The following is a 24,183-nucleotide window of genomic DNA, read 5'->3' as shown; positions in this document are numbered from 1 at the left end:
AAGAATTATTCTCTCGACTCCAAGCATGAAGGCCAATAGCAAATCATCCGGAGTGCTGACAGGCCACAAGCAACTCCACCAACTTTATCTTCATCTGTAAATAATTTAGCTAGATAGTGTACTCTCTTAGACCAGTGCTCACCCTGCTGAACTTTTTCATGCATCCTGAATGCCTCCAAGTCATGTAATTAACTAAGTGATCCATACTGCTCACTATATTATTTTCACTTACCAAAACACAATAAACTATTAGTAGCAGATACAAGCAACAATAAATTAAGCTACACATTTGCTAAATGACAGGCTTAAACTCTTCTGCCTGCTAGTGGAGATAATAAGAGCTCAATGCAACATTTACTTCTCTATAAGCTGATAATTTTGCAAGCTAAAGAACAAAATTTGATTATCTACCATACAAACTTTGAGTACAAAAGTAGAACCCTCGTTGAGACTAAAGGATCTTCCATCATTTACTTCTAGCCTTTTGTATATACTGGGAGCAAAAAACAAGATCAGATTCCATCAAAATCGCATGCAAGTTAGCAGACACCATAAACCACGTAATATGCTTCAGGAAAAAGTCAAGAGATTCAGATGTGCACACTACTAACTCCAGGCTGCACCAAAGAGGATGAAGCCACTGAATGCCAGTTCAAACTGAAAGTTGCCACAAAGACCAAATCATCAAGTAATATGCATCAGAATCACTAGTCAGAAGTCAAAACCATCGGGGAAGCAGACACAGTTGAGGCTGATGGCTTCACCAAGTCCCTGCACCAACTGACGTTTTACTATACTTTCCAACTCTACAATCTTGCACTAACACCTCCAACACTGCAAATGCACAAACAACCCAAAGAAAAGGCATACTTCAACAATTCCTCAGAAAAAGTCAGGCATAATTATGAAGTCTATGTAGAGAGTACTAAGATTTTGACGTTGTAGGAAACTCTTCCATCCAGAAGCCCTGAACTCTGCGGATCAATTTGAATACTCAGACTAACAACTCAGGAAACTGGTTTTCTAAACGACAAAATAGAAAAAATACGGAATTAGATCTCCAGGCAGATTTTCAGGTAGCATGACATGCTCTTATCTTATATGCTCGTATCGTATATGCCCTCAAACTTGATAATATGGTAAAAATGTTCACTTAGGAGACTTGATTGCACACTCTAATTTGCTAAAGTTTATATGCTTGGAAGAGAAAAACTGCATAACAAATGGATATAAAACCAAAGTATCAATGAGTGTGCCTCATCCTTCCCACCAGGAAGCTCTATTTTTGAGCATCATATAGACTATTTCCACTTGGCAGCAAGGCATACTAATAGGCACACAAAAAGTTAACCTGTACATGATGTTTATCTCTTATAATATCTATCTTCGCAAAGGGAAAAATGCAGAACAACCAAATAAAAGCTTAGTATTGTTATCTAAAATAGTAGTACATCATAAATCACCTATCATATCATTTGTTTTCCACCAAATCTTATTTCCATTGTCTAGCATAACAAATCATCACAAATCATCGATCCTCTGATCATGAAACATGCCCAACCAAAATATAAAAAGCAGAAAGGTAATATATTCTGGGTGCATGATGGAAGGGCAACATGAGCTAAATTTTATTCTCATTTTAAAGTGTAAAGCATGGATTGCACAATTGCACACGGAAATTAAGGAGACATATGTCCAGAGCAGGGTCCGCACGGACCTTCGGATCAGCACCACCGAGCATCAAATAGAGGCAGAAAGAAATCCATGGTATGTCAGAAACAGTTGCTAGTTTGCTACTACACCATGCTTCATCACACACGTACTACCACACATCAAATGTCTGCGGTACAATTAAGATAGTTAAACTGGCAGATCAGGTGGAAAGCATGGTGCAAATTTGAATTTTTGGAACAATCATTTGGTTGTATAGTTTACTTGAGGTAAGGAGACCACATGGCAAGCAAGATGTCATGGAGCAAATTTCAGTGGACAACCGACGAAGTAGAGTGCTAATTGGGTGCGTACCCGATCGAGCATCCAGAGCTTCGCCTAGTTTCTTTCCCTGTCAGACATCACTTCCCTTCTCCTTGGAGGCTGAAGGACCCCTTTGAAGGAAGTGTCGAATGTTAAGCTTCATGGCATTTTGGCAAGGCCAACAACATTAACTTTTGGTTCATTAACAGTACCTTAAACTGATCTACAAATGTGGTACATAGAATAAGTAAGGAGTGAGCTCGCCAGGTTATGTGGCATGAGTGTGGTGAGATGAGATGATAATGATCTCCAGGTAAAAAAAGTGATGCCAAAAAAATTCAGTTCATTGGAGCTAAATTTGAGAGAAAGAAGAAATACTTGAGTAAAAAACTAAGCACAAAATCTTGCCCTCAATCTGCTTGGATTTTGTCAAAGACATAACAGGCATAGATAAAACAAAAATCCACAGAAATAAAGCTGAGAGTTTATGGGGATCAAATCGAGAGGAGGGAGGGATGTGGGTACCTGCAAGGCTGCAACAGGGCATACGTTCCATGTGAGCAGCTGCAGCGGCCGCCTACGCTGCTCGCTGCGCTTACAGAAGTTAAAGTAGCAGCATTTTGTGGCGGCGCAACTTGACATTTGAACTCGAATTACAATAGAACATAGCAGGTCTACGAAAATGAACAAATGTACCTGTGGGCAAGAGAAACAGAGCAAGAGACAACGAGAACATAACACTAACAGAACATATCACAAATGAACAAATGTACCACTTGGGCTAGAGGATGTGCTTCAGAAGGAACTTTTCACGCGCCGACATGATGACCTGGCCGTCGCTAATGAGTCCATCACTACTCTTAGCCCCGCCTTGACCACCGCCAAGGCCGTGAGTGCAGCTGCCGCCGCCGCTAGTCAGTCCAATCCAGGCTGGTCCCCCCCCCCCCCCCCCCCCACCCCTCGACCACCCGAATCGCCAACGCATTCCAGGTTCACCTTTCCCGACAAGGAGCCACCCGCCCTTTCGTCGCTGGAGCCTTCCATGTCGGCTAGGTTCGCGTACGACCCGGCGAGGGGCAACACCCGCTCGTGCAAGACGAGGTGCCTCATCGAGGATATGTTCTTACCTATGGGATTTGGCGCTGGTGCTCATGGTGGCGGGTACGAGGTCGTCTCTAATCCTGGTAAAAATTGTTGAGGGCATAAGGACGACTTCCCGGAGCTTTCGAACAAACGGCTTTCAGGTCTCTCTCATGTAGCTAGGATCATTCTTCGCCAGCTTCACGCACTGCCGGTGGTTCAACATGGTTCGTGGGGTGGACGCAGTCCACTACCGTGGCACGCCGCTCCTAGTGTGGCGGTCGAACAAGATAACCTTCGCCACATCGGTTCAATGCTGCTACAGCGTTGGGCTGTCCATCCAACGCATCCCCTGCGGGAGTTCTCGCCTCAAACCACCCAAGAACTGTTGCCCGAATGCCTAATCTACCATATGGCCATTGAATCCTTCGACAGGCTCGACCTCTCGTACTTTGTCGTCAGGGCATGGGTGGACGACGCCAACGAGGTGCCGATGAAGATGCTACAGTGCAGCCTTGTGCTTTCTGCCCCGACCCGCTCATGCATGTCTCCCTCTCGCCAGGTTTCGGCCTTGACGGTGGCAAGGGGGAGGCACCTCCTATGCTACCCTCCTACTACTATTGCATCTAAACTAGCACAAATACATAATTAAAGCGAGATCAGCTGCTCCAAAAAGGCACATACCATTGAAATTGTCATCTATTCTAATTAATCCAAATCATCCTCCCATGATGATCTTGCACTCGTAACATTCTTGGGGAGGGTTAGCAAAATCATCAAAGTCTACACTCCGATCCATTTGTATCATCTCATCTCACCACACTCATTCTTGGGGGGGTTGTTAGCAAAATCATCAAAGTCTACCAACTCCATGCTCATATCCATATGGGGCACATACAAGCTATTAAGCTTAGGTCAAAATATCACAAATCCAAGTGCCCAAGTTATCTCCAACCTAGAATCCAAGTAGCAAGATCCAAGATGATCCCAATAGTCCACCAATACCGTAGTCATGCTAATCCTACTATACCTATATAAATCCGATATATCTCACCACACTCATTCTTGGGGGGGTTGTTAGCAAAATCATCAAAGTCTACCAACTCCATGCTCATATCCATATGGGGCACATACAAGCTATTAAGCTTAGGTCAAAATATCACAAATCCAAGTGCCCAAGTTATCTCCAACCTAGAATCCAAGTAGCAAGATCCAAGATGATCCCAATAGTCCACCAATACCGTAGTCATGCTAATCCTACTATACCTATATAAATCCGATATATCTCAGGTAGATCATACTACACCCTAAAGTTTTCCAGCTTCAATCTTCAAAGGAAGGAATCTAGCACAAATCATAACTATGATCCAACCAAGCCTACTATCATAGTTATCTAAGTCCGGTACATATGAGGGTTAGCAAAATCATCAAAGTCTACCATCTCCGATCCATTTGTATCATCTCCATGCTCATATCCATATGGGGCACATGCAAGCTATCACACTTGCTCAGTTCTCTTATCCTCGTGCTCAGGCTCAGAATGGTGCCGCTCTGAGCGCAAGCATCGGCACCTTCATGAGGCGGATAGTGCGTTGATGATCATAGCCACCTATCTCATCAACATTCATACTTCCTCTGATCTACACGATGATATTCCTCTCGTGTGTCTTTGTGGGCATTCTCCTAACTACTAAACACTTCGTTTGTTTGGTAGTTTCTGCTACGTTCTTCACGCACCAAACTGTCTGACCAATATGTTCTTTTTAGGTTTACAGTGACGAGCACAAGGGTTGTCGGTGTTCGGATCTGGTGAGTCGTCGGATGCGCATTTCTCGAGATCAGCTGCTCCAACAAGGAACATACCAACAAAATTGCCATCTATTCTAATTAATCCAAACCATCCTTCCATGATGATCATGTACTCATAACATTCTTACGGAGGGCCATCAAAACCATCAAAGTCTGCCAATTCCAATCGCTTTGTATCATCTCGATGCTCATATCCACATGGGGCACATACAAGCTACTATCTTAGGTAAAAAAAATCCACAAATCCAAGTGCCCAATTTATCTCCAACCTAGAATCCAAGTAGTTATATCATCTAACCAAACACTATTTCTATTACTCAAAGAACTTTGTTTCCTTACAAGTAATTCAATCCAAAATGATCCAATGCTCCACCAATTCCACAATCATGCTAATTGTACTATACCTATATAAATTCAATATATCTCAGGTTGATCATACTACACCCAAAAGTTCTCCAGGTTCAATCTTCAAAGGTGGGAATCTAGAACAAATCATAATCATGACCCAACCAAGCCTATCACGGTTTGCAAGTCCAATATAAAGCAAGCTTGCACTTGATGACTATAGATACAAATACAAAAATTAGAAGTTATCATCCACGAGATTTTTTTTCAAGATCACAATCACCCAAGGTTCATTAAATATCTATTTATCCAAGAATATAATATCACTTCATAAGTCATACTCTCCTACTACTATTGCATCCAACACATAATAAAAGCAAGATCAGCTGCCCCAAAAAGGCACATACCACTGAAATTGCCATCTATTCTAATTAATCCAAATCATCCTCCCATGATGATCTTGTACTCATAACATTCTTGGGGAGGGTTAGCAAAATCATCAAAGTCTACCAACTACGATCCATTTGTATCATCTCCATGCTCATATCCATATGGTGCATATACAAGCTACCAAGCTTAGGTCAAAATATCACAAATCGAAGTGCCCAAGTTATCTCCAACCTTCAAGTAGTAATATCCAAGATGATCCAATAGTCCACCAATACCGCACCCATGCCAATCATACTATACATATATAAATCGGATATATCTCAGGTTGATCATACTACACCCTAAAGTTCTCCAGCTTCAATCTTCAAAGGAATCTAGCACAAAATCATAACTATGATCCAACCAAGCCTAGTAACATAGTTATCTAAGTCCAATACACATGAGGAGGGCTCGCAAAATCATCAAAGTCTACCAACTCCGATCCATTTGTATCATCTCCATGCTCATATCCATATGGGGCACATACACGCTACTAAGCTTAGGTAAAAATATCACAAATCCAAGTGCCCAAGTTACCTCCAACCTAGAATCCAAGTAGTGCCTCAATCTTCAAAGGAATCTAGCACAAAATCATAACTATGATCCAACCAAGCCTAGTATCATAGTTATCTAAGTCCAATACACAATAGGGCTAGCAAAATCATCAAAGTCTACCAACTCTGATCCATTTGTATCATCTCCATGCTCATATCCATATGGGGCACATACAAGCTACTAAGCTTAGGTAAAAATGTCACAAATCCAAGTGCCCAGGTTACCTCCAACCTAGAATCCAAGTAGTGATATCCAAGATGATCCAATAGTCCACCAATACCACACTCATGCCAATCACATATGCCTATATAAATCTGATATATCTCAAGTTGATCATACTACATCCTAAAGTTCTCCAGCTTCAATCTTCAAAGGAATCTAGCAAAAATCATAATTATAATCCAACCAAGCATAGTATCATAGTTATCTAAGTCCAATACATATGGGGAGGGCTAGCAAAATCATCAAAGTCTACCAACCCCGATCCATTTGTATCATCTCCATGCTCATATCCATATATGGGGCACATACAAGCTACTAAGCTTAGGTCAAAATATCACAAATCCAAGTGCCCAAGTTACCTCCAACCTAGAATCCAAGTAGTAATATCCAAGATGATCCAATGAGGCATATACAAGCTACTAAGCTTAGGTCAAAATATCACAAATCCAAGTGCCCAAGTTACCTCCAACCTAGAATCAAAGTAGTAATGTCCAAGATGATCTAATAGTCCACCAATACCGCACTCATGCCGACCATACTATACATATGCAAATCCGATATGTCTTATGTTGATCATACTACTCCCGAAAGTTCTCCAGCTTCAATCTTCAAAGGAAGGAATCTTCCATGCTTCCCCTATCGTCATACCCTCGCCACTCGGCTCTGGATCTAAAGGCTAACTAACGGCAGCAGCTCCCGGCAACGTTTTCACCCCTACCCACACCTCCCGTGTACTCTCCACTGCCTGCATGTCCGGCTAGGTATCATTTCCCTGGCTGCGAGTTACTCGTGTGCTGCCTTGTTCCTACATCATCTGCTCCCATGCAAGTTGTCACCATAGCTGCAAGCTTGGGCACCGCCCCCGAACTTACCCAAGGACGCCAAGCGCCCAAGTGCACGTCGCTACCTGTCGCCAAGGCTAGGGACTCCTAGCAAGGGAACGTGGGATGCGGAACCAAGTCCGTGACACATAACCCTCAAACAAGGTAAGGACGCCAAGTCGAATCGGCGGGAAACGAAGAGTGCACGAGAGGTATGAAGAAGCGATGCAAACGCTATCAAGAGCAGCGCGCCCTGCCATCCTCTGCCTTTTCACTTGAACTTGCAAAGAGGAACCCTGAGCTGAGTCACTCGTCCCAATTTTGCCCTCACAGTCTTAAGACCCATGTCACTTCATTTCCTCCGGCGCAAGGAAGGGTCCTTCACCAACGCAGGGTTGCCTGCACTCAATAACCTACAAATATCCAAGATGATCCAATAGTCCACCAATACCACACTCATTTCAATCATACCATACCTATATAAATCCGATATATCACACGTTGATAACTCTACACCTAAAGTTCTCCAGCTTCAATCTTCAAATGAAGGAATCCAGCACAAATCATAACTATGATCCAACCAAGCCTAGTATCTAAGTCCAATACATATGAGGGCTAGCAAAATCATCAAAGTCTACCAACTCCGATCCATTTGTATCATCTCCATGCTCATATCAGATATGGGGCACATACAAGCTACTAAGCTTAGGTCAAAATATCACAAATCCAAGTGCCCAAGTTATCTCCAACCTAGAATCCAAGTAGTAATATCCAAGATGATCCAATGGGGCATATACAAGCTACTAAGCTTAGGTCAAAATATCACAAATCCAAGTGCCCAAGTTACCTCCAACCTAGAATCCAAGTAGTAATGTCCAAGATGATCTAATAGTCCACCAATACCGCACTCATGCCAACCATACTATACATATATAAATCTGATATATCTTAGGTTGATCATACCCTCGCCACTCAGCTCTGGATCTAAAGGCTAACTAACGGCAGCAGCTCCCCGGCAGCGTTTTCACCCCTACCCACACCTCCTGTGTACTCTCCACTGCCTGCATGTCCGGCTAGGTATCATTTCCCTGGCTGCGAGTTACTCGTGTGCTGCCTTGTTCCTACATCATCTGCTCCCATGCAAGTTGTCGCCATAGCTGCAAGCTTGGGCACCGCCCCCGAACTTACCCAAGGACGCCAAGCGCCCAAGTGCACGTCGCTACCTGTCGCCAAGGCTAGGGACTCCTAGCAAGGGAACGTGGGATGCGGAACCAAGTCCGTGACACATAACCCTCAAACAAGGTAAGGACGCCAAGTCGAATCGGCGGGAAACGAAGAGTGCACGAGAGGTATGAAGAAGCGATGCAAACGCTATCAAGAGCAGCACGCCCTGCCATCCTCTGCCTTTTCACTTGAACTTGCAAAGAGGAACCCTGAGCTGAGTCACTCGTCCCAATTTTTCCCTCACAGTCTTAAGACCCCTGTCACTTCATTTCCTCCGGTGCCAAGGAAGGGTCCTTCACCAACGCAGGGTTGCCTGCACTCAATAACCTCTTGCAAGGTGGCTTCGTACCAGAATCCACTAAATTAACATTTTTTCCGTTGGCACTGCATGTACATGTATTTCCATTTGCATGGTCAAAATCATATTTCTTCTTATACATTGGGTTGAGTCATGCCTAGTTTTCCCTCCACGACCATGATGATCTTGTACATAACATTTTTGGGGAGGGTTAGCAAAATCATCGAAGTCTACCAACTCCGATCCATTTGTATCATCTCCGTGGCTCATATTCATATGGGGCACATACAAACTACTAAGCTTAGGTCAAAATATCACAAATCCAAGTGCCCAAATTATCTTAAACCTAGAATCCAAGTAACAATATCCAAGATGATCCAATAGTCCACCAATAGCACACTCATTTCAATCATACTATACCTATATAAATTCGATATATCTCACGTTGATAACTCTACACCCTAAAGTTCTCCAGCTTCAATCTTCAAATGAAGGAATCCAGCACAAATCATAACTATGATCCAACCAAGCCTAGTATCATAGTTATCTAAGTCCAATACATATGAGGAGGGCTAGCAAAATCATCAAAGTCTACCAACTCCAATCCATTTATCATCTACATGCCCATATCCATAAACTTAGGTCAAAATATCACAAATCCAAGTGCCCAAGTTACCTCCAACCTAGAATCCAAGTAGTAATATCCAAGATGATCCAATAGTCCACCAATACCACACTCATGCCAACCATACTATACCTATATAAATCTGATATATCTCAGGTTGATCATACTACACCCTAAAGTTCTCCAGCTTCAATCTTCAAAGGAAGGAATCTAGCACAAATCATAACTATGATCCAACCAAGCCTAGTAACAAACCCACATGTAGATACTAGATTTGCCCACAACCGTCCACTGTCATGACAGACGCACATATGTATGTACGGTGGCAAATGATGCCTTTCTCCTCCCAGTGCCATCTTCTCGCCTTCCCCAATCGCCATCCCCTCGACGCTTGTCTCCAAGTACAACAAACGACGGCAACAACAATCCGCTCCCAACAATGTTTTCATACCTTCCCCCACACCTCACATGTACTCTCTGCTCCCTACCAGTCCAACTGGGCATCCTTCGCCTGACTTTGGGCTGCTATGTGTGACGCCTCAATCCCACATCTCGTGTTACCTGATGCACGCCACCATAGCTGCACAGGCAGTCGACACCGCAATGGCCCTCTAAATTCTCATGTACATGTTCTTACTGCCAATGATACTTAACAGGCAGCTCATTTCAGGAGGATAGATTTTTTAATTTGGTTGTAGGGTCATTCTCGACTTCGACTCTTGTTCTGATTTAGGATCGGCACACGGGTTCTCTACTTGGTGTTGGCCCTCGGTGCTATGAGTCACACACCCTCTGGAGTGTGCCAAGCTTCGCCTTCCCTCCGCTACCACCGCCGCCAGTCTCTTCGACTCACTTACCTCGTCTACCCACTCGTTCTGGCATGATCGTCGCAGTCGCATGTGTGGTTCTTGACTCTCACCCTTAGTTCGACGTGGTCTCCATGGATCTGTCTCTGGTAATGTGTCTTTAGACAGTCAAGATTGTTATTTGGGTAAACACGTTCAATTACCTTATCCTTAGAGCAAGACTCTGTCTCGGCGTCCTTTCGATCTTGTTCACTCTGATGTTTGGGATCCAGCTGCCTTTGCCTTGAAAGGAGGCCATCGCCACTATATTATCTTTATAATGATTTCTCTCGACACAAGTCGATATATTTTATGCCTTCTTGTAGTGAGGTCTATCTGTAAGAAGTTTGCCGCCTTGGTTCATACTCAGTTTTCCACTCATATCCATGCCTTTCGTGTATATCCCTCATTTGCTGCACGAATTCCTTGTTGAGAAAAGCACACTTGCTCAGTTCTCGTCTTGTGCTCGTGGTCAGAATGGTGTTGCTAAGCGCAAGCATCGCGAACTTCATGAGGCGGCTAGTGCGTTGATGATCGTAGCCACCTATCTCATCAATAATCATCCCTCCTTTGCTCTACATGGTGACATTCCGAGCGTCTTTGTGGGCATTCCCTTGACAACTCCGAGTCCGGAATTGCTTGTCGCACAAATGGACAAAAATGGATGTATCTAGAACTGAAATATGTCTACATACATCCATTTCTCCGACATGTATTTTCGGACGGATGGATTACTAAACACTTTGTTTGGTTACGTTTGCTACGTTCTTCATGCACCAAAACTGTTCGATCAATCTATTGAATGCCTTCTTAGGTTATAGTGATGAGGACAAGGGCTATCGGTGTTGGGATCTTGTCAGTCGTCGGATGCGCATTTCTCGAGATGTGACTTCTCATTGAATCTCGTCCTTTTTACGCACGTCCATCCTCTGCTTCGCCCCCCCCCCCCCCAATGGATAAAAATGGATGTATCTAGAACTATAGTATGTCTAGATGCATCCATTTCTCTGACAAGTATTTTCGGACGGATGGAGTACTAAACACTTTGTTTGGTTGTGTTTGCTACGTTCTTCACGCACCAAACTGTCTGATCAATCTGTTGAATGTCTTCTTAGGTTACAGTGATGAGCACAAGGGCTATCAGTGTTGGGATCTTGTCAGTCATCGGGTGCGCATTTCTCGAGATGTGACTTCTCATTGAGTGTCATCCTTTTTATGCACGTCAATCCTCTGCTTCGCCCCCCCCCCCCCCAGTTGAGGATGCTTCCCTCAATTTTCCCGATACACTTATCACTCATTTATTGCCCTCGCCCACCTATCCCAGCGTGTCCTCCCGTACTACTGTTATAGACCCCACACATCGTCACATGCGGCTTCCCCACCTCGTTCATTACTTGAGGCTACCTCACCTGGCTCGTCCACGAGGCTTCCCCGATGATTCCCCTTCATCATCTTCTTCACTACACTTGTGGTCCGCGTGTCATGGATCCTTCTGACAAGCCATCTCCCTCTACTACAATGCCCTCTCCTGTTGGCAATGCATCGCCTCCAGCTCAGCCTACTTATGGCTTTTGAGCTCTCGCTTCCGCCTATTGACCACTATGGTTATTCTGGCGCCGCTTTTCTCAAGACAACTTCTTATCATGACGCATTTGTTCATCCCGAATGGCGGCATGCGATTGTAGAGGAGATTCTTGCTCTTGTGCGCATCGACACGTGGGACGTCATTTCTCTTCCTCCCCGTGCTCGTCCAATCGCTTGTAAGTGTGTCTATAATGTTAATACACTGATGGTTCTCTTGAGTGTTACAAAGCTCATCTAGTGGCGCAAGGCTTTCCTCGGGAACATGGCCAAGACTACAATGAGCATTTGCTCCCGTGGCCTTTGCACACTTCTCATTGTGGCTTATGTTCGCCACTGGTCTGTCTCTCGGCTTGATGTCAGGAATGCCTTCCTTAGTGTTGAGTTGTATGAGGTCTACATGTAGTCACCACATGGGTATTCTCTTCTTGATGACATGGTTTGTCGTCTTCGTCACTTTTTATGGCCTTAACCAAACCTCTCATGCCTGGTTTGAACGTTTCGTCTCGATGGTGACTACGGCTAGTTTTCGGCGAGTGCTCATGATCCTACACTTGTCCACCTCTCAACTCATGGTCGAACTCTTCTTCTATATGCCGATAACACTGGCAATGGCTCTAAGTACATTTGCCATTGTGAAGGCTCATCATAGTGGATTTCTTATGTCTAATCTTGGTCCTCTTCGCTACTTCCTAGGGATTGAAGTTTCTTCTACCTCTAATGGCTTCTTTATCAAGTCCGTCATCACCTGCGACTTCCCCGCCTTGTTCATTACCTGAGGCTACCTCACTTGGCTTGTCCCCTTGGGCTTCCCCAGTAATTCCCCCTCATCCTCTTCTCTACTACACTGGTCATCCGCGTGTTGTGGATTCTTCTAATGAAGCCATTTCCCTCGACTGTCTTTCTCTGCCCTCCACTATATGCTCTGTCGCATTGTCGTCGCGACTAGGATGGTGGCAAACTTAGTGACGACAATGCCCCTCATGCGTCATCGCTAGAGCCTCTCAAGTTGCATGAACGGACGGAGGGGACACTACCGCCATGGCTGTTGGCATTCCCTCTCTCAGATCATGAAGTGTTTGGGAGTGAGACTAAGAGAAATACAGGAAAGGAGACAATTACTAGCATATTAGGGGAATGAGGCCCAAATAGAACTGTTGAGATGCCCATTACCAAAATGGTTGGTGTATTCTTATCCAAAGTGGGTCACGCTTTTGATGCAAAAAAGACCGTGTGGGATATCATCGATCCATGCAGTGATTTTCATGACGGTTATCATCTCTGGATACTCAATACAACAATAGTTGCCCGATTTTGGCATCAAGCATGCCCGCCGAAGATGTGGCCGATGTACGGGGACGAACATATTAACTGTTTTAGCAAGCATGTGGTGGCAGTAATGTGGATGCTCCACATAGTTGCAGCCTGCCGGGTTTGACCACACGCCAAAGATGCGGCTAGCCTTCACCCTACATCGGTTTACAATGGTACGCCCCCTCTTACTACATCATATGGAAAATTGTAGTATTGAGTTGATTTCTCTTGCCCAAGCAATTGCAGTTTGTATTGAAATTACGCTTCTCTGGCCCGACACAAATAGTTCAGTTTCAGAGTTAATGTGCAAAAGATATAATCACCATAAATATTGAAAAAATCTGAATATTCTAAAATATTGCTATCATGTCAACTTTAGTTTAATTCAAAATAAAGATATAACTACTGGTGGTCGTTATGTTTCTTCTTCGCAGTTTACCCTTCTATTGTTTATCCAAAAGATATAACCACAAATAGAAAAATCTGAATATTCTTCTTTTTCCTCACAACGTTGAGCAATAATAACGACCATAAGAGTATGCTAATAAGGCATATTCCCTTACTGATAATCCAGGAGTTAATGTTTCTTTTCTTAACTGACAAGAACAGAAAACCAAATTTAGGATGTCTCTGATTCTGTCGGCTTCTATAAAGACAGTATAGTGCAACACAGATTACACATCTTCTACTATGCAGTCACCTATACTTATGGTTCTCTTTCCCTTGAAGTTTATTTCTACTGTTATGAGACCATAGTGCATCTGAAACTATTTATCAAGCTTCAGTCAACCCATAGGCTTTGAGGTAAGTTTATAACGCTATTTGTTTATTCTCAGGCCTATAATCCTAGTTTTTGGAGAAACACGCACAATCCAAATCAGAGCCGTCATATGCTAGATTGTGTCGTACAAATAAAGGGAGCTATATCGAGGGGGGTTATCTAGATGGGATTATAGTTCACTAAGAAATCCGAGAGTATTTGCCTCTAGAAATGAACATTGGCCCCAGAACATCAGAACTGTGCGTGTCTTTCAACAAAGTTAGAACTCAATTTTTTCTAATATCATATAAAAGAATGGTGGAGCTTCTTAAGCCAGTAGTATATCTGGTAGGTAGGAAGATAAGTTGTTGCTTCGGTAGTGGAAAAAATAACTAACCGAAACCATGACTATGTTAATCAGGCAACCATGTTAAGTAAACAAAACCCCTCTTTTATCTAGTAGGCAGGAAGATAGGTTGTTGAATAGTACTGCAAGAGAACTGGGAAATAATGTAAAAAACAAACTGATAATATTGTACTAAGTAATTTACAAAAACGGCCAAGCATTTCCATACCTGATGATTTCATGAACCTTTTATATCACATTGTATTCAGGAGCGTAAGACCAAACACCTTATAAGCGCAGTTCCAGATGACAAAAATTGTGTCGTAATTCAGGTGCACTGATTTTTAATATTGGAACTGAGACCTGTCACGAGCAGAGTTAAGGCATAATCTATTCCATTAAAAAAATAACATATTTCCTGTTTTGCTCAGTACAATTTCATTATCACAGTTGAGACCTATCTTGAACAGAGTTAAGGCATAATCTATTCCATTAATCAAATGTTTTCCTGTTCTGCTCAGTACAATTTCATTATCACAGCTGAGACCTGTATTGAGCAGAGTCAAGGAATAATCCATTCCATTAATCAAATGACCTTTTTCCTATTCTGCTCAATACAATTTCATGATACATATACTAGCAATTTTTATCAACACAAAATTTCTGGAGATTAGAGCAATTATGCAAGAAGGAAAGCAATGGAAATATTAATGATTTCAAAAATAAACAAAGCAGGGTCAAAAGAGACATCACACTTACATGGCGATTGCTTCTGCAGCTAAAATCTTCTGTCACAATCATCATAGCACCAGAATGCACTTGATCATAGTGCGGTCCATGTCAACTTGAGATCCTCGATAGTTGATATACAAATGCTCAAAGATTGCCCCTTTAAACCCAAACCGAGGTACATATCCCCAATCCATGTGGCTGCACATAACAAGTGGAATTTAGAAGGATATCGCTGGAACACATAGCCATAGGCAGGCAGGGAATGGCTGACTGAACATGTGACTTGTCCGGTCATCCAAGCGCATTCCATGCTACTGAGCTGTGCAGTTTACCCAGTAAATTAACCAACCACACACAATCTAGAAAAAGATCGGTAGAAGAACAGCTGCCGCATAAACCGTGAACCACACAGTTGCTGCATTGCCATTTAGTTACCAAATGGCGGAGCAGAGTAGATCTATAGCAGCAACAGTCTGGATTCTGAAATTCTCTAGCCACTTCACTGAATCCACGGCTGCTAATCTTATTAACCGTTACTACCATATGAATTCGCTTGCCCTAACAAAGCAAGGGTCGTGTGGTTTGTTCAGTACCTTTCTTGCGGATGCAGGGTCGCCGGAGCATGTCGTCGTAGGGCTCCTCCCACCGCTGCCTGCCAGCATCCATGGATTCTCAGATCAGAAACAAATGACAATACAATCCAAAGGTTCCTGACAGAGGGTTGAAGGGCACGCACAGAAGTTGAGGGTCGCGCACGAGCGACCGAGGAGACGTAGCCGAGGAGGGGAGGAGGATCTGCGGCCTCGGGGCACTCTGCCGGGGCGCCATAAGGGAGGGGGGGCTCCGTGCCGTCACGCGCCCAGCCGTCCACGGCGCCGTCGTCCTGGGCCTGGTGCGAGGGGACGGGCGGCGCGTCCTGCTCCATCCGCGCGAGCTGAGGCGAGCAAGAACTGGGCGAGGCGGCGGAGATGCTCCATCTCCGTGGCGTCTAGGGTTTCGCGTTGTCAATATGGAGTCTCCCCTCGGTGGACTGGCCGCGCGTGCGTGAGTGCGGGGAGGGACGGCGTACTGGCCGGCGGCCGACGGCGGAAGCGACAGGGTGCGAGAGAGGGAAAGATTGGGAGAGACGGGCATGAGGGGGCGACGGCGGCGGCGGATTGGAAGACGGACGTGGGCTACTGGGCCGGGGTTCTTTTTTCTATTTCGTGTTGAAGATACTTTGGAAGGTGAGGCCGCGCACCAACGGTCAGAAAAGGAGGCGGGGACGTCCTGCATGACGCATTGTGCGTCGTATAGCTCAGAACGCACAGCCGGGCAGCAAACTGGGCCGGCCCATTGGCAGCCAAGCCAACTAATACCACGCTGCATCGTTCGCGCGAGCGTTATTTATCGCATTAAGCAATCGCACAAAGGTTGTAGAGTAGTTGGGCCGGCCCACTTTCATGCAGCGAATGAATGAAAAAGAGAATGGGAAATTGGGAGAAGCAGGGATCAGTCTCCGGTCTCCCGGAAGAGAGCTCACGATGCTAGCCAGTGCACCAGTGTCTTTGCACAAAATATGTTGTTGGCACATTTTGTACTTGAGGCGAACGAAGCCGGGTTTTTCCATTGTTTGTCATGGGTTATTTTTCTGTTTTTTCTTTTGTTTTCTGATAGGGTTTTCTTCATTTTTATATGGTTTCTTTTTTCTTTATTTTTTGTTTGGTTTTCTTTGTTTCTTCTCCATGTTTTTGTTCTTTTGGTTTTTTGTTATGTTTGTTTTCGTTTTCACTCTATATTTTTGTATATGTTAAAAACATTGTTTAATAAGTGGTCAAATTTTTTACACACATTTAACATTGTTTGAACGCTTTTTCAGCATTTTTCGAATACTTTTTCAACATCTTTTAATACTTATTGAACATTTTCAAATACTTGTTCAATATTTTCCATATACTGTTCAACATTTATTATTAGTTATTCAACATTTTTCAAATACTTTTTCAACATTTTTTAATATTATTTCAACATTTTTCAAATACCCATTCAATATTTTTAATATTTATTCAACACTTTCAAATACTCGTTCAATATTTTTCATACTCATTCAACATTTTTTAATAATTAGTCAACATTTTTCAAATACTTGTTCAACATTTTAATACTTATTCAACATTTTCCAAATACTTGTTCAACATTTTTTAATACTTATTTCAACATTTTTCAAATACTTTTTCAACATTTTTAAGATACTTGTTCAACATTTTCAAATAAGTGTTCAACATTTTTAAATACTTATTCAACATTTTTCAAATATTTGTTCAACATTTGTCAAATTCTTGTTCAACATTTTTCTTAATACTTGTTTAACATTTTTTAGATACTTGTTAAACAGTTTTCCAAATGTGTTTTAAAGAGTGTTTTTTGTATAATCCATATCTCTACTCCTAAGGGGAGAGTTGGTAGCCTCACTCCGGTTAATTCTTTCCCACCGTTTTTTCATCCCGCAAACATATTTAAACCAGATTTTACCCACGATCTATTTAAAGCGATTTTATGTGCCAATAAGATCAATTTTTGGTATATTTGAAAACTTTATATGGAAAGGAATGAATCATGATCAATCTTTAATCAATTTCTGAACACCAAATTTAATAAATCAAGCATAAATCATTACTATTATATGAGAATTGGTTGTTCTATTCCTCTCTCGATAAAAAAATAGTACACCGCCAACTCCTCCTCGACCTTTTTCCTAGGTTGTGGTTGTGGGATGGCGCTGCCGTCGCCGCCGCAGAACAGGGTTCCCTGCCTCCGCCGTCGAACGTCTTGCCCCTTCTCGTTCTAGGTCTTCCACACGCCGCGTCGCACCTCCTCCCCGCCAGAGAACAAGCAGTAGGAGCAGAGAGGAATCGAAGGCAGAGGTCGCCGGAAGCACCTCACTGGGACAATCCCCATGGCGACCAGGCGCATAACCAGCACGCGGTTATCGCTCCACGGCCGGCCAACAAAGGTGAGCCGCCCGTCTGTCCATCAACGGAATCTCTCTTTTTTTCGCCGCGCTGCATGGGAAATGATCGCTCTAGGGACTCTCGATTTGGTCCCGGCCGTGGAAACGATCACTCAAGGAATCGAATAAGAACAGGGCCGGCGACGAGCGAGGAAGATAGGTGTCCGCGTGTGTGAGGGTGGAGAGGGACGACGGACGAAGAATTCTAGAAACACTCATCAATTGGCCGACGGTGGAAGTGACGGGATGTGAGAGAGGGAAAAAGATTGAGAGAGACCGGGATGAGGCGGCGGAGGATTGGTTTTTCAGTTCCCCACTTGTGTTCGTGTTGGAGACGGAGACGGACGACTGCGTGGGCTACTGGGCTGGGTTTTCTTTTCCTCTTTCCTGTTGATGAAGAACAACTTTGGAAGGGGACGCCGCACCAACAGTTATACAGAAGAGGGGAATTATCTAGGGAGCTCCTACATGCCGCACTTTGCGGCAAAAGGACGCCCCTTCGCATAGGGGACGAACCGATTGGGCCGGCCCATGGCAGACACCACCGGTACTGTAGCGCAACAGGGAAAAATAAGTAAAAAAGAAGCGCGCTCTAAAGGAATCAACTGCAGACCTCTCAGTAACAAGGTCTTGTCCATTGCCATGCGAGCTGATGAATCTAAGTGGCAGATTTGTAGCGCTATAACCAAGAACTAACACCAGTGACAGAACTCTAACACCTTTTGATTTTATTCGAATAAATCTTAGAAATTATAAACAATTTTCTATATAAGGTAAGTAATGTTTCAAAGTTCAAACATTTGTCAAACAACGCGACAAATTTTAAAACTCCAGAATTTTTTTTAATATGTGAACAATTTTAAAACAGGAACATTTTCTGAAAATTTCTAAACAAAAGTTGAAAACGTGAACATTTTTTGAAAAAACAAACAATTTTTTGAAAATCACGAACAAATTTTGAAAAATGGGAGCAAATGTGAAATTCCAAAAAATGAAAATTTGAACAAATTTCAAAACGTGAACATTTTTTGAAAATCACGAACAAATTTTGAAAAATGGCAAAAAATGTGAAATTCCAAATTTTTTTTGGAAATTTGAACAGATTTGAAAACACGAACATTTTTTTTTAAATCACAAACAAATTTTGAAAACACAAACAAATTTTGTACATTTTTTTTAAAGGAACGAAATGTTTTTTGAAACCTGAACAAAAAAATTCAAACATTTTTCTAAAAAGCCGAACAAAGTATTGAATATATTGAACTTTGTTTCAAAATTGCGATTTTTCTAAAACAAAAATAAAAAAATGAAAGAAACAGAAAACGAAAACAAAAAAACACGAAAAAATGAAACAGATAATAGCCGACCTCTTGCACGTGTAAGACACTAGCTTTGTTGAGCTCCAGTGGCTGGCAACGCACCTCCATGAGTGGGAGGTTTTGAGGTTCAATTCCTCACTCTCTTCGTTTCTTTTTAGGGATTTTCTCTGTAGGAAGCACCCGTCATGGGCCAGACCACAAACGATCAATGGGTGTGCGAGAGGTCGACACTTTGCCGCGGAATGCGGCGAATAGGGTTTTCCAATTCTCTATTTGCCACTCTTTGCATCGTACTGTCGTCGATTCGCACAGGCAGGTCGACCTATCGAGCAAACGGTTTTGGGAACCTTCTAGATCGTTCCCAGCTGGTGTTTACAGGCAGTCTAAAAAAACAGGTTCTTACAAGTTTTGAATCGAGTTTTCTGTTTTCCTATTTATGTTTCTTTTGTCTTATTCTTTTTTTTTCAATTTATGTTTCTATTTATTTTTTCCTTTTTTATTCTTTTTCTAGTTTCCTTTTCTTTTTCAAAAGTTGTTCAGAATTTTCAAGAAATCCATGTTTTTCAAAAAATGTTGGGGAACGTTGCATGAAAAACAAAAAAAAATCTACGCACACGCAAGATCTATCCATGGAGATGCATAGCTACGAGAGGGGAGAGTGTGTCTACGTACCATCGTAGACCGTTAAGCGGAAGTGTTTTTCAACGCGGTTGATGTAGTCGTACACCTTCACGATCCGCCCGATCAAGTACCGAACGTACGACACCTCCGCATTCTGCACACGTTCAGCTCGATGACATCCTCGCCTTCTTGATCCAGCAAGACGAGCGAAGTAGTAGATGAGTTCCGGCAGCACGACGGCGTGGTGACGGTGGTGATGCAACTATCTCCGCAGGGCTTCGCTGAGCACTACGAAAATATGAACGAGGATGAACTAGAGGGAGATGGGCGCCGCACACGGCTAGGGGGAGGGGAGGTAGCCTAGGGCAACCCCAAGGGGGCCGGCGGCCATGAGGGAGTCCTGGATTAAGGGGTCCTCGGACAGCCGGACTATATACTTTGGCCGGATTGTTGGATTATGAAGATACAAGATTGAAGACTTCGTCCCGTGTCCGGGTGGGACTCTCCTTTGCGTGGAAGGCAAACTTGGCAATTCGGATATTTAGATCTCCTCCCTTGTAACCGACTCTGTGTAACCCTAGCCCCCTCCGGTGTCTATATAAATCGGAGGGTTTAGTCCGTAGAACAACAATCATAATCATAGGCTAGCTTCTAGGGTTTAGCCTCTACGATCTCGTGGTAGATCAACTCTTGTAATACTCATATCATCAAGATCAATCAAGCAGGAAGTAGGGTATTACCTCCATCGAGAGGGCCCGAACCTGGGTAAACATTATGTCCCCCGCCTCCTGTTACCATCCGCCTTAGAAGCACAGTTCGGGACCCCCTACCCGAGATCCGCCGGTTTTGACACCGACATTGGTGCTTTCATTGAGAGTTCGACGGTGCCGTCACCATAAGGCTTGATGGCTCGTATTGTTGTCAGGGACAACATCACCTTTGGGGGAGCCCTGGCTATAGGCCAAACTCTTCGACTAGGCGGCTTCGTCATGACCGCCCATTCGGCCGTTGCGCCAACGATGACTTCTCGGGACATCAAAAACAGCCTCCACGTCGGCTCGGGATTTGCCGAGCAGATGGATCCAATGGAGCTCTCTTCCTTGAACGAGCTCTTGGATCGCATTGCCGCCTTGGGAGTCGCTACGGACTATGATCGGATCGGGCTTAAACCCGACCAAAGGGAGATTAACTCTCCGCCGGTCACCCATCAGATAGCGGTGGTGGAGGAGCAACGCAGCGATTCTTCCTCTATCTTGAGGACAAACTATGTCCGGATTCCCGAGCTGTCCGAGCCGGATACCCATCTACGGGAGGACATGGCCCAAGCTTTGAACCTAGAATCAGACAGCGGGCCAGATCTATTGGGCAACATCCCGGAGCCCGAACTGCCATGCTCGGAAACTCGTCCGCCCTTGGGTCTCGGATCGGGTCAGGGTTCGGACCTAAATCTACCCACCCACCCAAATATAAGTGATCTTTCCCACATTAGACAAGAGCCCCAAGAGACAGTACATCACTATTGGGCCAGATTCCTCCTTGTAATGAGCAAGGTCAAGGACTGTCGCGAGGAAGACGCAATTTCATTCTTTTGCAAAAATTGTATGGACAAGGGAATCCTCAACGCCATAAGTCGCCGTGACATAGCACACTTCGTTGACTTGGCGGCCATAGTACAGAAGTACTGTGCGATGGAAAGCACCTGGAAAACCCAAACAAAATTCTGGGATCCTCCGACTCTCACTAAACCCCTCGTCCGAGCTAAAAGGGTGTACTCTCGTAAGTCACCCGATCCAATTACAAAGAAACCCAAGCCCACTACAGGGCGTGGAACTGTATTGGAGGGATGGCTCAATGGGCCATGCAAAATTCACAGTACAGCGGATACGCTACCAACACATAGTCTTAGAGCATGTTGGATACTCCGGCAGGTGGCCAAGAGCGGCGAAGATATCCTTATCAACAATACAACAGAGCACCATCCCGTGGAAAATAACAATACAGTACTCACAGTCTTCGAGACCTTCGCCTCAAATAATAGGCGCAAGCGAGCACTCCGCAGCCTTGCCGAGGTCTGCCACGTGGCAGCAATAAATCCATGGAGCGATACGGCTATAACATTCAATGCCAGTGATGAACCTAAATTCCGAACAGCCTGAGCACGAGCCGCCTTGGTCCTTAGTCCAATTGTGGACGGTTTCCGGCTTACTAAAGTGCTCATGGATGGTGGCAGCGGATTAAACCTCATCTACGAGGAGACTCTTCAAAAAATGGAAATAGAAAAGAGCCGCATTGAGCAAAGCAGCATGACCTTCAGAGGAATCATCCCTAGTCGGGAGGCACGATGTGCGGGAAAAATCACACTAGATGTGGTATTCGGCACGCCGGAGAATTATAGGTCCGAAGAAATAACATTCCAAGTGGCCCCGTTCAGTAGCGGATACCACGCCCTTTTAGGGCGGGAGGCATTCACGATCTTCCAAGCTATACCCCATTACGGGTACATGAAGCTCAAAATGCCCGGGCCCAATGGAATCATCACTCTAGCTAGTGATCCGGACATAGCACTCCGCGCCGAAAATAAAACCACCGCACTAGCCCTCGAGGCGTTATCCGAAGCCCTCGCGGCCGAAGAACTAACTGCGCTGCGCTCCACAGTGGACAGGGACGACGTGATACTCGACAAAAGACCCAAGTCCACCTCTTTTAAACCATCAGACGAAATAGTCAAATTCCAGGTCCACCCATCGGACCCTACAAAAACAGCATCCGTTGGGGCACAGTTAAACCCCACAGTAGACGCCGCACTGCGGGAGTTCTTGCGCGAGAATTGGGACATCTTCGCCTGGCATCCTTCAGACATGCCAGGAATCCCACGCAGGCTGGCCGAGCATAGCCTTAACATTCTAAAGGGGTTCAAGCCGGTCAAGCAGACTCTTCGGCGTTTCTCTGAGCCTAAGCGACAAGCCATGGGAGAGGAGCTAGCCAAGTTACTCGAGGCCGGATTCATTAGAGAAATAAAACACCCGGACTGGCTAGCAAACCTAGTGATGGTACCAAAGAAGGACAAATCCTGGCGCCTATGTGTCAATTTCAAGGACCTTAACAAGGCCTACCCCAAGGATCCCTTCCCCCTCCCCCGCATCGATCAAATTATGGACGCTACCGCAGGACACGACTCATTGTGCTTCCTCGACGCATACTCCGGATACCATCAAATTAAGATGGCGGAGTCCGATCAAGCCGCAACGGCATTTATCACTCCATACGGCCCCTTCTGCTTTAACACCATGCCTTTCGGGCTCAAAAACGCCGGTGCAACCTATCAACGCATGATTCAGACATGCCTGGAAACACAAATCGGCAAAACAGTGGAGGCATATGTAGACGATGTGGTCATTAAAACCAGACACGTCGAATCCTTAATAGACGACTTGAGGCTCATGTTCGACAATCTCCGAACATATGACATCAAGCTCAATCCGGAAAAATGCGTTTTCGGCGTGCCCGCCGGAAAGCTCTTGGGCTTCATCGTCTCCAGTAGAGGAATCGAAGCAAATCCGGCCAAAATCCGAGCTCTGTCACAGTTGGCTATCCCAACAGACCTCAAGCAAATTCAGAAATTAACTGGATGCGTGGCTGCCTTAAGCCGCTTTATCTCCCGATTAGGAGAAAAGGCACTACCCCTTTATCGCCTTCTCCGACGCACCGAACACTTTGAGTGGACGGATGCGGCCACGACCGGATTGGAAGAAATAAAAGCCGTTTTGGCCACCAACCCAATCTTGGCCGCGCCAAATGCCGGCGAACCAATGCTATTATATATAGCGGCAACACACCAAGTTGTAAGCGCAGTGCTCGTCGTCGAATGAGAGGCGGACGGACATAAGTTCCCACTTCAAAAGCTGGCATACTATGTATCCACTGTCCTCACTCCATGCAAATCACGGTACCCACATTATCAAAAGATAACATACGTGGTCTTCATGGCATCCCGGAAATTACGACACTACTTTCAAGAGTGTTCAATTACGGTGGCCTCTGAAGTACCACTCAACGGCATAATAAATAACCGCGATGCCACGGGCCGGATTGCTAAATGGGCTATTGAGCTCCTCCCGTTCGACATAACATACAAACCACGGCGAGCCATTAAGTCACAAGTACTGGCTGATTTCGTAGCCGAATGGACAGAAGCCGAACTCCCTAAAGAGTACGGCGCGTACTCCAATTGGATCATGCACTTTGACGGCTCTAAGATGCTGGCTGGTCTGGGGGCAGGCGTCGTCCTGACATC

The 24,183-nt window shown here is 44.5% G+C and overlaps 1 protein-coding gene and 1 long non-coding RNA gene across 2 annotated transcripts; both read right to left on the bottom strand.

Annotated features, from left to right (window-relative positions):
• Nucleotides 1-337: 337 nt before the first annotated feature.
• Nucleotides 338-2,192, bottom strand: LOC141020630 (uncharacterized). The gene is made up of 2 exons (XR_012189837.1): nucleotides 2,026-2,192; nucleotides 338-834 (listed from the first exon to the last, which is right to left on the bottom strand). It is a non-coding gene; the product is annotated as an uncharacterized lncRNA (long non-coding RNA).
• Nucleotides 2,193-14,329: 12,137 nt separating this feature from the next.
• Nucleotides 14,330-16,076, bottom strand: LOC109785850 (uncharacterized). Its single transcript, XM_073505394.1, has 4 exons — nucleotides 15,697-16,076; nucleotides 15,554-15,612; nucleotides 14,988-15,158; nucleotides 14,330-14,591 (listed from the first exon to the last, which is right to left on the bottom strand). Exons 1-3 carry the CDS (start codon nucleotides 15,883-15,885, stop codon nucleotides 15,029-15,031), a joined length of 378 nt encoding a protein of 125 aa, XP_073361495.1. The 5' UTR covers nucleotides 15,886-16,076; the 3' UTR covers nucleotides 14,330-14,591; nucleotides 14,988-15,028.
• Between the last annotated feature and the right edge of the window lie 8,107 nt (nucleotides 16,077-24,183).

This window comes from Aegilops tauschii, chromosome 7, assembly GCF_002575655.3.
Source record: "Aegilops tauschii subsp. strangulata cultivar AL8/78 chromosome 7, Aet v6.0, whole genome shotgun sequence".
NCBI lineage: Eukaryota > Viridiplantae > Streptophyta > Magnoliopsida > Poales > Poaceae > Aegilops > Aegilops tauschii.
The sequence above is the reverse complement of the archived record's forward strand: the minus strand, read 5'-3'. Positions and strand labels throughout refer to the sequence as shown.